Raw genomic sequence first — 16,159 nt, 5'->3', positions numbered from 1 at the left:
GCATGGAACACACACACAAACACAGAAGTTGGATAAAGCGGCTTCCGGTCGCTTTCAAGGGGGCGTGGCTTCGATTTGACGCACGCCCCCGAAGCGGCCGGAAGCTGCGCTGAGGCCGCGCTAAGCAGGAAAGTGCGGCCTAAACAGAATCCGGAGTAATCCTACAAAGGCCTTGGGCTCTGAGTGTAAACGCCCCGACGCCAGAGCAGCCCCAAGGGAGAGCTCCATCCTGAGCCTGATATTGCACGGAAGTACAGGAGTAAAGGACGCTCTTTCTAGTGCAGTGGTTCCTTTGAGTTCTGGACGTCAGCTCCCAGAATCCTCAGCCATCCTGGCTAACAGACGGGAATCCTGGGAGTTGTAGTGAAAAGACCAAAGTTAGGTCTAATATAGCTATAGTATATCTGCTGGATATCCCAGTGGCGGGGAGTTCCCCGTTCCGCTTCCAAGCTGGAACCGCACGCCCGTCCCGGCGCCTTCGCCCTGGGCGTCCCTCCGCACGTGCGCACCGTCGTCCTGATGCACGGCCAGGGCCTGCCGCCTGGATCGGGGACCGCGATGACCGAGTTGCCCGTGAGCCAGCCAAAAAGAGGAAGAGGGGTGTCCTGGACCTACGCAGAGACGGCGGACCTTATCGCCCTATGGGGCCAACCGATCGTGCTGGAAAAGCTGAAGCAGTTCCACCGCAACATAGAGACCTACAACGAGGTGGCGGAAGCCATGCGGGCCAAGGGCCACCAGCGCACGGCGGAGGAGTGCCGCAGGAAGTGCAAAACCCTCAAGGGGGACTACCAGAAGGCGAGGGAGCAGTACCAATCGCGCGCGGGACGGGGCGCTCCCACCATGCCCTTTTTCAAGGAGCTCCACGCCTTCCTTTCTCCCGATTCCAGACCCAGCACAGTGGACACCGGCTACGAAATCACCCGGGTCCTAGTTGGCCAGGAAGTCAAAAATGAAGGCGGGGAGGACTCCCTCGAGGCCGGAGGATCCCAGGAGATTTTGGAGACCGCTCCAGGTAACACGTACCAGGGCCCCGGGGAAGGCATGGGAGGGCCACAAATAACAAAAACACTATGTTTTTACCTGAGAGGACACCTCTCTAGAAATCTATAGGTCTTCCAGTTGCAACTACGTGGTCAACGTCCGACAGACACTGACCTTAGAACTGCGCTGGAGGAGCTACAAATGCCTAGTACAGTGTGCCCACGTCATACGCAGATTTCAGCATACGATGAAATTTGCACTGGGAAAAGGGACGGCGTGCCCCATAAGGGGTAATGGCATGCGTGCCTGTGGTGCATTCACACCGCCACGTGCACGAGACCCATTCATTTCAATGGGGCCTGGGCATAGGCGGAACTCTCTTTACATGGGGGGGGGGCCGGAACAGATCCCCCACGTAAAGGAAGAGCAGACTCTAGGAATCTCTTGGTCTTTCAGTGCAACTTTTAATTAAAGTTGACCGTAGAGTTGCACATTGGAGAACCTAGATATTCCTAGAGAGAACGTATTAATCAAATCCCTGAATAATCAAAGCCACAAATATAGAGGGAGGAGTGTATATACTGTACCGCCTTTGCAAAGGATCAAGGCAGTTTACAAAATTACATAAACAAATACATAAACGATTTACATAAAATTCCTTAACAATACTTAACGTATACAAATTAAAATTCCATCCCTCTTCCGTTAACTAAAACACAAACATCAAATTCCAGTTTAAATTCATTAAATATTTAAAATAGATAAACGTAAAATAAGCCAGTTTAAATTTAAATTTTACAATTTTAAAACAGGCAGGCATAGGAGGGACGTTTGGGGCGAACTACATCAATGAGCAGGAGGATCATGGCTCTAGGGTGGGCATGGGGCAGCCATGAACTGCATCCCTCATTGCACAGGTGAACAGGAAGACCTCCCGGACTCGGATGAGACGTCCGCCAGTCAGAGAGCTTTGGACACCTCCTCCATGCCATCATTCCATTGTGGAGAGCGGACCTCCGCATCCTCCAGGTCCATTAACCACCGGGACCGCTCACCTCTCCAGCAGGCCGCCACGGCAGCCAGCGATGACAGCCAGGACGAAGAGAGGCCAGGTGAGGGCAAATCTGAGCTGCTGTGGCATGCAGCAGTGGCCATGCATGGTACACCCGTTCCTTGAAAATGACAACAAATGCACCATGTTGCATGTATGCATGGATGCTTGTAATAGTGGCCTGTAAGGGGATTGATGTGCACATTCTGCTACTAACAGCACACTGCCATTACGTCCTGCTATGCTCCGGGGCCTCCAGGGGTAGTGTTCGTGGGGGTGCATGGTTGTATGTGTCCTTGCATGAGTGCCGGCTGCATGGACCCAGGCCCCCTAACCAACCCTCCCTTGCAGTTACCCCTCCCCCCAGACCCTGGAGTATTTTTCGTGGTTAACCAGTGCCGTGTTCTATGTCCTACAGACCAAGAAGGACCAAGCCATATAGCCAGACAGCACCCGGTGGCCCACCTGACTGAGTTCCAAAGAAGGAGGGTGCGTGGGCCAGCAGCAATGGCGGCTGCTAGTGCCATTGATCGCCTCATGGAACAAAACTCAGAAAACATGAGGAAACTCCTTGCACATCTGGAGCGGGAGGGGGAGCGCCACAGGATGGTGGTTGAGAGATCCCTCCAGCAGCAGGAACGCCTCAGTGCCACCCTGGAGGCCCAGACTGCTCTGCTGGCCACCCTTGTGGAAGTCATGAGGCCAGTCCAGGGTGACAGAGAGGGGGCTGTAGGCCAGGGGACAGGGAGAAGGGACACTCCTGAAGACGAGGAGGAGGAGGAGGACACTATGGAGGTGTACACCCAGGATTCCCCCCTTGAGGAATCTGCCAGCCTCCTGAGTGCACTGGCTGAGGAAGAGCCCCCTTCCCACCCCCAAGTGAGAAGGCCAGTTTCCCGACAGGGGAGGACAGCTAGAAGAGGCAGACGACCCAGTACCCATCCCCAGTGACATGGCTGTCACACCCAGAGCCACCACCAGCGTCCTTGCCAGCACCTTCCCCCGCCACACACTAGCCTATCCCTGACTACCCTCACCATACCTGCCTCCCTGGCCTCCTTTGCTACTATGACCCACTGCCCATGCGTATATACAAAGAGGATGTCATTTTAAGAAAAATAAAAACATTTTATTAAGAACTATTTTCCAAGTATTTACATGTTTTGGGCAAAGGGGGTGGGGGTTGGAGTGTTTGGGGAGAGGGTAGGTGCAAGTAGGGTCTCAGGGCTGATGGGGGCCAAAGTGCTCCAGAAGGGTGTGCACAGTATTTTGGAGTTGGTACATCTGACCTTCCATAGTCTTCTCCAGGGGTAGGCAACCTTTTTGAGCCAGGGGCCGGGTTGCTGTCCCTCAGACAACTGGGGGGCCGAAGCCAAAAAATAAATAATTAAATAATTTTTAAAAAATTTAAATAAATAAACTGGGACAAATGTAGGACAACATTTTCAAATGGTGGACACTTTTTTTTAAAAAGTGGAGGACACGTGAAAAAATTGCTGATTTTTTAAAAAAATGTTAATATAAATGCATGTTTCTGAGGCTTCTATAGACAATTGCCCCTGCGTGCGAGAGGCCAAAGGCCCCGGCAGCAATCGGCGGCAGGACCGGGCTGGGTCCCAAGGCCTCGCCGGGCCGCAGGTTGCCTACCCCTGGTCTTCTCCATTCTGTGATCTGTAAGGGGAAAACAATGTGTGGTTAGCAGAGAGATGTGGACCCGAACACTCGATGCCACCTGGTCCTCCTGTGCAGTCCCTCTGCTGAGTACACAGAGGCGCGCACACACACACGGGCCCATTGGTGTGCCAGTCTTACCACATTCCTGGTCCTGGTCCCTGACTTCCAGGAGCAGCATGGAGACAGGGATGTCACCTTTCTGTCCACCAGTTACCAGTCATTGGCTGGGTCTGGAGTCACCACCAACTTCACCTGCTATGAAGGAGGGGAGAATTGGATCATGCGTCTGGTCACCACAGTGTGGTGAGAAGGGGACCCACAGGACCACCACAGAGGCTGCATCGTGCAGCCATTAGCTCTCCCATTGGGGACCTACCTTCTGGAGGGTTGGCTTCTCCACCTGCAGGGGCCTTCTCTTCAGGGCCAGATGAGGAGGAGCTGGATTATACAGAATACCGTAAATAAATACAGGTGGATCTCAATAATGGAAAACACAAGCTTGATTTTGCCAGACTTCAGCGGGGCTTTTAGTAACAGAATATCCTGGCGATCTTTCATTCAAAAGGTTGCCACAAGTGAAGTCCCACTTGATGCTACATAAAAACAAGCCAGCCTTCCCCACCTGCTACCCCTGCAGGTGTGCATTTGACTACAACTCACATGGATTCTTCATATCTTTTTCCCCATTATTATCAGCCACCTCTGCCCAGTGAGCATAAAAGAATATTTGTGTTACTTGAAGTTTGAACTGTACAAATGTTCTTTTGAGATTGCACATTTTTGTCTATGGAGTCATTTTATTGTGAAAGTACACACAAATTCTTCTCAACAAAGTGGGTATAACAACACTAGGCTGCTTTGTAAAAGTAGCATAACCCACAGTTTCTCAGCCATGCCCTGTCCCTTGCCATATTGGTATGATAATGATAGTTTCTAGCAGCATGAATTGGTATGGTAACTTTCCAAATGTTTAGGACTTCAGGGGGAAGCACCATGTAAATAAAGGCAAAGTTAGAAACACTATAAAGTCTTGTCTTTCCTGCTATAATTTTGAAGGAAGAAAGTAGGCACTTTTGCCCAATCACATCTACAGGGGTGTCCATGGCCAAGTGGGGGTTCAAGCCTTGGGAGTTTATCAAACAAGGGAAATTGGAAGTATAATCCAATGGCAATCCAAATGCAATCATGGCATTTAACGTTATTGCGTGATAGACTACCACACGCAATTTTGGGCAATGGGAAGTGAGTCCGAGCGCAATCATGGGGTTTCACGTTATTGCGTGATAGACTACCACATGCAATTTCAGGCAATGGCAAGGTATTTTCAGGCAATGGGAAGTCAATTCGAATTGCATTTGAACTGACTTCCCATTGCCCGAAAATAGCTTGCTATTGCCTGAAATTGCGTGTGGTAGTCTATCATGCAATAACATTGAACACCATGATTGCATTCACGTAAATTAGCTGAACTAGCGAATTCACGTGAATGTGTTCTGGCTCCACTTTCTTTTCATTCGAAATTAAGAGAAATTCCTCCCATGTGACAAACTCCTTGGTCTCCAGATTCATAGTCCAGTACTCAAACCACTATAGCTCACTAGCTTTCTCTAGTGTCTGTATTGCTGTTGTTGTTGTCACTCTAGGATCTTTTCTAGTTCTTTCATAGCTGCCCTCCCCTTTCCTAGTCTTCCTTCTGATTTACTGACTTCAATCTCCATTCTTATCCATGTTTGATGCAAGGTAGGGGAAATATTTAATTATTTTGATTTTCTCATTGTCTAGACTGAATTAATGTAGATCTTCCATGGTCATTATTTTTATTTTGTTTTTTATGTTCAACGGTAAGCCTGTCTTTGTACTTTTTTCCTTGACCTTCCTTAGTAATTGTTCCAAGTCTCTGATGTTTTCCGCTAATAGTATGGTGTCATCTGCGTATCTTACATTTTATTATAATTGTTTTTGTTGTTACTACTCAGTATGATTTAGGTCACATATGACAATTTAAAAAAGGAAAAACAACCACAATCTACCCATCCCATGCATTCCTTTCTTTCACAAAACCAAGACATTGAAATATCAATTACATTACCATCACATTCTCTTTCTTACTTTACAAATAAAAGTGACTTTCTAAACCTCTACTTTTTACCTGTACATTTATTAATCTTTGTCTCTTCTTTATTTCCGTCTTCTTTATTTCTCTGTCTTTACTCTGCCTTATTTGCTTGAAGACTTCTCTCTTTTCCTTACAGAACTTTTGCTTTCTAATTCCTTCTCTTTCAGCTAGTTAATATTCCTTTCGGTAGTTCTAGCACTTCCATCCATTATTTCTTTAATATCTCTAATTATTTATTTTTAATTGAATTTGTTAATCTATCTCTATTTAATCCAACATGTTCCATATCCATTCTGTTATTTTTGGACTTTACTCTTTCCATCTTGATGTTCCTTCCTCCTATCTATACTCCTCCTTCTTCTGAGTCTAAACCTATGATATTTTCTGCATCCAAGTTGAACAAGTAGGGTGATAATATGCAGTCTTGCCTGACCCACAATTTCCATATCCTGTTCTAACAGTGGCCCCTTTCCTAAGTACAGATTTCTTATCAGGACTATCAAATGTAGTGGCACACCCATGTCTTTAAGAGCGTTCCATAGCTTTTTGTGATCTATGTAACCAAAGGATTTGCTATCGTCTATTAAAACAAATACTGGTTTTCTTTTGCATACTTTACCTCATATATCAGCTTCTACAATGACTAGAGAATTAATTTTTTAAAAAGTGATATCTGGTTTTGGGCTAAAATCAATCTCGCTGCAGTTATCATATAAAGTAATGTACACCAATACTTTTTTTCCACTTGACTGGGGTTTTATTTAACATATTCAAAAGATATATTTCTGGTTTTAGTTTGAATTTAATTTAAAAAATTTTCAATAGTCATGTATTTGTTTCCTTTTTTAATTAAAATTTTTATAAATATTTGTTTCCAAAATTTAATAAGTTTCAGGCTATAGAAGCACTGCTGTTTAACACTACTTTAACTGCCATGGTTCCATCTTACATAATCCTGGGATCTGTAGTTCTGTGATGCACCAGTACTCCTTGGCAGAGAAGGTTAAAGATCTTGTAAAACTACTAAACCCAGGACTCCATAGGATGGAGCTACAGTATTTAAAGTGGTGTCAAACTGCATTATTTCTGCTGTGAAGATGGACCCTTAGATTCCTCTGAGGTTACTTCATTATGTTTCTTGGAGGTCTGTGTCTTGTAAAAAATGTGCAGAAGCAGCATCTGTAGATCAGAAAAAGCAGCAGTCAGCTTCAAAACAATGGAGATGGACTGAGTCTAGCAGCTGGACTTTCAACAGGTGTGGTCTCACCTATTGCATTAATACTCTTGCTGTCTATTAGGAGGTGTGTGTCTTTATTGCCTTGGAGGTAACAATACTACCTACTAGTGATAAGTAACATTCAGGCTGCATCCACATTTCAGAAATAATCCCATGTGACATTACTTTAATGACCATGACATAATACTATGGAATTCTGGGAGCTGTAGTTTGTTGTGGCGCCAAGGCTTCCTGAGAGAGAAGGCTAAATGTCTCACAAAATTACAGTTCCCAGAATTCTGTAGCACTGAGCCATGGCAGTTGGGATGGTGTCAAACTGGATTATTTCTGCAGTGCGGGTGCAACCTTCATCTCTACAGCAAAAGTTAAATGTTTTCTGTTGCTAATGGCATTTAAATTATCTTATTGCCCTTTATCCCTGTCCCCACATGGCCAAGAAGAGATGGCCTTTGCCTGCACTGATATTCCTTGTCTACACCATCTTAACAGATATCAGAAATAACATCTGAGACTGAATGTAAGCCCGTGACTTTTTTTCTCCTGTATGAATTGCATGACATATTTTCAGTGTGTTTGTTTGTTTTTGGAAGAATGCCCAACAAAATAAGATGAATCAAAATGCTGATTCTTGTTCAGAATTTGGGTCAATCGAAGCTGTAAGACAATGAGACAGAATTGAAAGACTTAGCCGTGTTGTATGAATCAGTATGCACTTTTGAGACTAACAGAGAGACAGAAAGAACCCACGATTGGGCCACACAATATACAGAAACCTGCACACACACAGATACCTACACAAGAACTCCAACCATCGCCCAGGGGAAAAAAAATAAGCACAATAAAAACAGTGGTAGTCCAGGCAAAAAAGACCTGCATCCAAGCCTGCTCTTTGCATGATATTTTCTGCATACAAGTTGAGCAGATAGGGTGAAAGGATGCAGTCTTCCCTGACTCCTTTGCCAACTGGGAACCATTCGGTTTCTCCAGATTCTGTTCCAACAGAGCCTCTTGTCCTGAGTACAGATTTCTCATCAGGGCTATCAGATATGTGGCACTCCCATGTCTTTAAGGGTGTCCCATAGCCTTTCATGATCTATGCAGTCAAAGGCTTTGCTATAGTCTATAAAGCACATGTTGATTTTCCTTTGGAATTCCTTAGTGCCCTCCATTAGCCATCGTATGTTTGCTGTGTTGTTCTCCCTAGTGCCTCTGCCTTTTCTGAACATCACTTGCACCTCTGGGATTTCTCTTCTTTCCATGTATGTTTGGAATCTGTGTTGCAGAATTTTGAGCATAATTTTGCTTGCTTACGTATTTGAAAGGGTGTCATATTGAGTTAGGAGCAAGTTTTTCTATTGCTCTGGAGACTAGGACATGGAACAACGGATGCACACTACAGGAAAAGAGTTTCCACCTAAACGTTAGGAAAAACTTCCTGAAGGTAAGACCTGTTAAAATGTGGAATAGTCTTCCTCTGAGTGTAGTGGAGACTCCTTCTTTGGGCTTATTTAAACAGAGGCTGGGTGGCCATCTCTTGGGGGTGTTTTGACTGTGTATTCCTGCATGGCAGAAGATTGAACTGGATGGCCCTTAGAGTCTCTTCCAACTCTATGATTCTATGAAACAACTTGAAGGCATATAACAACAGAATAGCGCATGCAGTACACAAGGTTCAGGGCAGATAGGCTGCATGTGCACTGCAGAATTAATAGATTTTGACACCGCATTAGTTGTGATGGCTCAATACTCTGGAAGCCTGTGATTTGTAGTTTGTTGTGGCACCAAATAGAGAAGGCAAATATCTCATAAAACTACAAATAATAATAATAGTTTATTTATAAAGCCCTTTCCACCAATATCAAATATATATAATAATAAATGGGCTGCAAAGCATGACACAGCTATGGTCCAAAGCACACTGCAGAAATAATCCAGTTTGAGACTGCTTTAACGGCCCTGGCTCAATGGGAGGGAATTCTGGGAACTGTAGTTTTGTGAGACATTTAGCCTTCTCTCTCAGAGAGAGCTCTGGTGCCCCAATAAACTGCAATTCCCAGGATCCCCTAGCACTGAGCCCGGGCAGTTCAAGCAATGTCAACCTGGATTGTTTCTGCAGTGTGTTTTGGACCTATAAAATACTAAAAACCCAGAATTCCCTAGCATTGAGCCTTGGCATTAAAAGCAGTCTCAAGCTGCATTAATTGTGCAGTGTAGCTGCAGCCCTAGTGGAAGTCTTGCCCGCCCCCTCACTCTCACTCTCAAGGACAACAAGTGCTCCAACCATTTGCTTTCAGTTGCAGTTCTGCACACAAGAGGAGCTGCTGGTTTTTCCCCTCTGGTGGAAACCCTTTGGAAATCCCCAAATGAAGCCGGATGTGGGGATGGGGAAGTGGCTGGACAGTGTGCCCCTCTTCTCTTTTAAGAGAGGTTTTGGACCTCATCTCCCAGAAGCCTCAGCCCTGTTGGCCAATAGCCTAGGATTCCGGGAGCTGAAGTCCAACATCTCTCCTAAAGGGCACAGTTTGGGGACCACTGCACTACACTCTTATAGTACTGCTATTCCACTTTAAGGGCTATTATGGCTTCTGTTGCATTCTGGGAGTTGTAGTTGAGGGAGGAGGCATGTAGAATTCTCAGCCAGAGAGCTCTTAGGCCTCACTGGACTACAAACCCCAGAATGCAACAGGAGCAGTCAAAGTGGAATAGCAGCAGTGCAAGAGTGAAATACTTCGTCCAAGGCTCAAACCACTGCCTCAGGCTTCCCTGCCCCCAAACTGGGCGACCCCCCTCTTCCGGTCCTCCTCCGACGTCACTTCCGCCCCAGTCCTGCTCTTTGAGTTCCCTGCTGCTTCGCTTTCTCTTTCTGGATGTCACTTCCGGCTCATAACAAAACAAGGCTCCAGGAAGGAGGAAGCGGGAGAGAGAGGCGGAATTGGGGGAGCTGGAGTCTGAGGTGGGCTCCTCACTGCCTTCCTTCCTTCGGAGGGGTCTCAGTCTCTGCCTGGGTGGGGATGATGGGAGTGGGAGTGCTTCATCCTGGAAGGGAGAGCCAGGACCCAGGTCCCAAACCAAGACTTATGGCGACCCTTTTATAGGGTTCTCTTGGCAAAGCTTGTTCACAGGAGGTTTGCCATCGCTTGAGGTTGAGAGAGTGTGACCTGCCCTCCTTGTTGTTGGGTGCCTCCAACTCTTTTCTAACTTATGGCAATCCTATCATGGTCTTTTCTTGGCAACGTTTGTTCAGAGGGGCCTTGCCACTCCCTTCCCCTGAGGCTGAGAGAGGGCAACCTACCCTCCTTGTTGTTGGGTGCTTTTGGCGACCCTATCACAGAGTTTTCTTGTCAAGATATGTTCAGAGGGGGTTTGCCAATGCCTTGTCCTGGGGCTGAGAGAGTGTGACCTGCCCTCCTTGTTGTTGGGTGTCACCAGATCGTTTTCAGACTTATGGCGACCCTTTCGTAGGGTTTTCTTGGCAAAGTTTGTTCAGAGGAGGTTTGCCATCCCTTGAGGTTGAGAGAGTGTGACTTTGGTGCCTCCAACCTTTTCCAACTTATGGTGAACCTATTACAGTGTTTTCTTGGTAAGATTTGTTCGCAGGGGGTTTGTCGTGGCCTTCCCCTGAGGTTGAGAGAGTGTGACTTGCCCTAGTTGTTGTGTCCAGCCAAGTCTTTTCCAACTTATAGCAACCCTATTACAAGGTTTTCTTGGCAAGGTTTGTTCAGAGGAGGTTTGCCCTTGCCTTCCCCTGAGGCTGAGAGGCATCAAGGAGAGAGAGGTGAAGGAGCTCAGGATAGTTGCTGTATTGGATTATAGGACTACAACTCTCATAATCCACTGCTGCTGCCAGGCCAGAAGACTATGCCCTTGGGGGATTCTGAGAACTGCAGTCCCAAACAGAAAGTTTGCAAAGCTCTTTTAGAACTGCTTTGTTGTTGTTGTTGTTGTGTCCCTTCAAGTTGTTTCTGACTCATGGTGACCCTATCATGGGGGTTTTCTTGACAAGATTTGTTCAGAAGGCCTTTGCCTTCCTTTGAGGCTGAGAGAGTGTGACTTGCCGGAGATAGATTTCTCAGATTGGCACCTCATTCCCAGTAACAGCCAGCCAGGTGCTTTTGGAAACTCACAAGTAGGGCATAGGATGGCAATCTTAGATGTGGTTTCTTCCTTGGTGAGTAGAGTCAGGAGTATTGCACTGAATATGTCGTGGAGCTCAGGAAAGTTCATTTCAGGGACTATAATTCCCATAATCCCCCAGTACCAGGCCAAAATGCTGTGCCTTTAGGGAATTGTGAGAAATGCAGTTCCAAACAGGAGCCTTGCCAAGCGCTCCTCTAGAACCACTTTGTTGTTGTGTGCCTGCAACTCTCACAAGACATAGTCAGCATAGCCAATGGTGAGGGATGCTGGGAGTTGTAGTCTGCTCTTGACACTTAAACTCTGCACTGAATTCAAGCTTCTGTGTCAGGAATCTAGGCTCAGTGAAGTTGTTCTCTATGGAATGCAAGGATCCAGTTTCTCACTTTCTCTTTGTAATTGGGCGTTGAAGGTTAGTTGTTCCTATGAGTACAGACTTGAGTATTTCTTAGACCAGGGGTAGGCAATCTTTTTGAGCCAGGGGCCGGGTTGCTGTCCCTCAGACAACTGGAGGGCCGAAGCAAATAAATAAATAAATAAATAAAAAATAAATAAATATTTTTTACAAAAATTTAAATAAATAAATAAACCGGGACAAATGTAGGACAAAATTTTCAAATGGAAGACACGAAAAAAAAATTGCTGATTTTTAAAAAAATGTTAACATAAATGCATGTTTCAGAGGCTTCTATAGACAATTGCCCCCCTTTCCTGCTGCTTGCCCCCCTTTCCTGCCGCTTGCCCCCCCCTTGCCTGCCTCCTCCTGATAGGCCAAAGGCCCCACGCCCTCACGCGAGAGGCCAAAGGCTCCAGCGGCAATCGGCGGCAGGACCGGCGGGGGCCGGTCCCAAGGCCTTGCCGGGCCGCATCCGGCCCGCGGGCCGCAGGTTGCCTACCCCTGTCTTAGACTTTCCAACCTGTGACAGGAAGATTCACATTAAGTGTTCCTCCATCTAATAATAATAATAATAGTAATAATGATAATATTTATTTCTTACCCACCTCTCCCCATGGATCAAGCTGGGTAAAACACACACGGAGAGGATAAAGCTTCAACCTGATTTTTCTCTGACACGCTAATTTGTATGTATTGTTTTTGTTTGTATGGAGAAAAATGGTTGAATGAGACTTTTTTCTTTGATGTGATATGACCCGGCAAAAGTGTTTTATGTTTACACTTAGAAATAGGGAGAGTCCCATTATTCCTCTCATTTAAATCATGACATATGTTAGATGGAGGCCCATGTGACTGAATGAACTGGACTTTGCCTTTTGTGTGTATCGATCCCATTTTTCATTATCCTCTGTGTTTCCAGGACCTGGATGGATGAGTGCAGCCCAAGGTGGCTGGAGCTGTGACATGGTACAGCCAGGCAGTTGCCCCAACAGTGGTTGCAGCATGATGGGGGATGATTCCTCTCTTGGCAAAGATAGCCCTCTTCATTTGCCAGCTGAGCTGGCTGGACATGAAGCTGTGCAGCATTTCCTGGCTGAGAACAGAGACTTGAAAGGTAAGGACACAAGGGACTGAGATTTGGAAGAGATTTGTTCAGGTGGACTGATGAAACATTCGCTAGTTGGTTTATCTGAACTAAACTGTTGGGAGCATTACTTGCTCTGAGTGGTTTTCATTCCAGTAAGGTCTCATGTATGCTGTTTTATGACTCAATTTTCTTTGTAGCGGTGACTCCAAGAAGCTAATCACATTCAACCCCTGTTTTGGGCAGTCCTGCAAATAAGCCCATAAAAATATTAGTCTGCAGGGGATTAGAAGTTATAAACCAGAAGATCCCCTTAAATCTTCCAGCAGTTTACTACATTGCTGAGTTGAGTGTAGAGAAGGGAAAGATGCCCTCCACTAGCATCCTAGCATCCTACCTGTAAGCCCATTCACTCGTCAGCATAGAATATCTGGTCGCCTGTGGTTGTCAGGCAAGTGCCTAAAAATCAAAGTGGCCTAGGTATAAATAACAATATTTTTGTGATTTTGAGCTTTTTGTGGTAAAATAATCCATATTTGAATGCAGCAAGGAAGCTGCATTTATGTAATTATAGTTGAAATTAGTGACTACAGTGCAAGGACAAATCTCTGGAAAATGGGAATTGTTAAATCACAATTGAGCTTGTTCCTACAAATTACGAAAGTGAAGTAGTTAATACTGTAGTTACAGTAGAAATAGAATTAGCCTGTATCAACTTATATATAATAGGATGTGGAAGTAATCCAAAGTAATGAGCACTTTGCCATATGTAAATTCAACAGTCTGACAAAACCTATGTAAGACTTTGTCTCTGTGTACCTTGTCTGCTTCCTTGTGGGATGTTCTAACTAGAGTATGGCCCAAAACACACTGCAGAAATAATTCAGTTTGAGACCGCTTTAGCTGCCCTGGCTAAATGCTAGAGAATTCTGGGAAGTGTGGTTTTGTGAGACATTTAGGCGGGTTATAAACCACCGCTTTGAAGCGGTCTGCCGCCGCCGCTGTTTGCTCCATGCGGGAGCCGCAGCAGCCACACCGCGCAGCTCCCGCACGGACCGAAAAAGAAGCTCCAAAATGGAGCTTCTTCTTGCGGCGCCTCTGTGACGTTGTGAGGCGCCAGGGGCGCATTCGCGACGTCACAGATGCCGCAACATGTTCGGACGCACAGCGTCCGATACATAAAGATGGCGCCGGCCGTGTGGAACGGCCGGTGCCATATTGTACAGACAGAGTCCGTACTAGAGCCAGGGTCGTCTAGAAGAGACGCCCCTTTTTTAAAATGGGACGTCCTGCGGACGTCCCAAGTGGCGGTTTGTAACCCGCCATAGTCTTCTCTGTCACAGAGCTCTGGGGCCACAATAAACTACAATTCCCAGGATTCCCCAGGAGTGAACCAAGACAGTTAAAATGGTCTCACTTTGGATTGTTTCTGCAGTGTGTTTTGGACCTATGTAAATTAATCTGAATAGAGGAAGAAGCAGGCGACAGAGGAGTGAAAGATAGTGTCCTGTCTTGTATGGATTGGATTTTATGGTCTTCCAGCCTCTTGACTAAGTCTGAATTTCTTGTGAATGTCTTCCTAGTACAAGTTGAGTCTGCCTTATCCAAAATTCTTGGAGCCAGATGTGTTTTGGATTTCAGATTATTATTATTGTCATTGTTATTGTTATTTGAATATTTACATATATATAATGAGATATCTTAGGGATGGAACCCAAATATAAACATAAAATTGTTGTTTTGTGTATACTTTATACACATAATGTGACAGTAGTTTTATACATAATATTTTTAATAGCTTTGCACATGAAACAAAGTTTGCTGTATTGCTGAACCATCAGAAAGCAAAAGTATCACTATCTCAGCCACCCATGTGGATAATTTGGGATTTTGTAATATTTTGGAAACCTGGATATGGGATATTCAACCTGTACTTAGAATTGTTGCACATGATAAGTAAGAACAGATTATTGTGCTTCTAATACTGAGAACTGGATTCTCAAAATGGAATAGTAGAAATGGCTACAGTGTAAAGGGAGGATTTGAAAGAAAGGTGAAATCACTCATTCATTCATTTCCATGAGCAGGTAGAATGTAATGATTCTGTCACTCCTGAAGAAGAAAGGTCCAACATCCTCTATCTCTGTTCTTTGTACAGAAGCCATCCGCCAGAGTAACCACATGCTTCGGGAGCGTTACCGAGAGTTCCTGCAATTCCAGGCTTCCCACAAGGAGGAGAAGGAATTCCTCATGCGCAAGTTCCAGGAGGCTCGACTGCTGGTAGAAAATTTGCACTCAGAACGGACAGGGCTGAAAAAACAGCTGGAGCAGGCTGCCCAGGAGGTGGAACAACTAAAGAAGCAGCTGGTAACTGGGAGGCTGGCTGGGGGTCTTCCTTCATCTCCCCATTCCCTGTTAATGCTTAGTGGTGTTGCCTAAAGAACTGCTTCCTGTGATTCTTGGTGTTTTGTGTACTTTGTAATGTGTCTGTTGGCATCAAGGACTAGGGGTCACCAGGAAAGACAGTAAAACAATGTTGTAAAATGAGTTTATATTTATGGATGTCTGACAGATATGTATTCACTCATCAATATTTTTTGTTAGTACTGATAAATCTGTCTCCTTGATGTCCACGCGTACCTACACACAATACTCAAAACAGCATGTTACAGAAAGCAGTTCTTTCTACAGAATAAAGAGAGATTTTTGAAAGTAAATAGAAGTTTTGAAATGTAGACGAGGGAGTGAATTTGTTTAGTGCTGCTCCAGAGACTAGAATGTGAACTAATATATTCAGATTAGAAGAGAGATCCCACTGTTTGACAGAGGCATGGACTGCCTTGGAAGTGGTGGACTCTCCTGTGAAAGTCTCTAAGGAGTATTTTAGAAGGTGATGGACTCTCCTTCTATGGAGGTCTTTAGGGAGAGGTTTTAGGGCATCTCTCAATAGTGCTTTAGTTGTATATTTCTACATGGCAGGAGGTTGAACTAAATGACTCCTGCAGACCTTTCCAATTGTAAGATTCTATGAAAACACACACACACACCAATATATCTCCACATCTTCTGTCTGTCTGTCTTATCTTTCTGATGACCCTTTGTCTTTGTTGTCAACCTATGTGTATTGGATTTTTTTTCTTTTCTGGTTTACAGGCAGCTTCTCAGTCATATCCCTCAGAGAAAGAGGCCTCTGGAGCACAAGATGACCAAGACACTGTGACCATTACTGAAGAAAAGAACATACTTGCTGTGGTAAGGAGAAATGCTTTGTGTCCATCTAAGCCAGCCTTCCTCCAGATGTGCTGAACTGTAGCTCTCATTTTCCTTCAAACCCTATGGCCATGGACACCTAGCCAGTAACTGGCTGTGGAAAATGAGAGCTATAGTTCAGCACATCTGGAGGACACCAGTTTAAAGAAACCTGATCTAGGAGCACAGCTGGAGTTTGGTCTGAAGGGACTGATCACCTAACTGTGAATAAC

The 16,159-nt window shown here is 45.3% G+C and overlaps 2 protein-coding genes across 2 annotated transcripts in view; both read left to right on the top strand.

The window, feature by feature from the left end:
• Positions 1–71: 71 nt before the first annotated feature.
• On the top strand, positions 72–3,162 carry LOC121922701. Its single transcript, XM_042452421.1, has 3 exons — positions 72–1,015; positions 1,902–2,096; positions 2,454–3,162. Exons 1-3 carry the CDS (start codon positions 520–522, stop codon positions 2,984–2,986), a joined length of 1,224 nt encoding a protein of 407 aa, XP_042308355.1. The 5' UTR covers positions 72–519; the 3' UTR covers positions 2,987–3,162.
• Positions 3,163–9,866: 6,704 nt separating this feature from the next.
• IKBKG (inhibitor of nuclear factor kappa B kinase regulatory subunit gamma) overlaps positions 9,867–16,159 on the top strand; it is a 19,814-nt gene continuing 13,521 nt past the window's right edge. Inside the window, exons 1-4 of the mRNA XM_042452414.1 lie at positions 9,867–10,015; positions 12,513–12,707; positions 14,836–15,044; positions 15,831–15,929. Of these exons, the coding sequence (XP_042308348.1) occupies positions 12,524–12,707; positions 14,836–15,044; positions 15,831–15,929 (492 nt within the window). The 5' untranslated portion in view covers positions 9,867–10,015; positions 12,513–12,523. The remainder of the gene's footprint in view (positions 10,016–12,512; positions 12,708–14,835; positions 15,045–15,830; positions 15,930–16,159) is intronic.

Source organism: Sceloporus undulatus, chromosome 2 (genome assembly GCF_019175285.1).
Source record: "Sceloporus undulatus isolate JIND9_A2432 ecotype Alabama chromosome 2, SceUnd_v1.1, whole genome shotgun sequence".
NCBI classification, from domain to species: Eukaryota; Metazoa; Chordata; class Lepidosauria; order Squamata; family Phrynosomatidae; genus Sceloporus; species Sceloporus undulatus.
The sequence above is the reverse complement of the archived record's forward strand: the minus strand, read 5'-3'. Positions and strand labels throughout refer to the sequence as shown.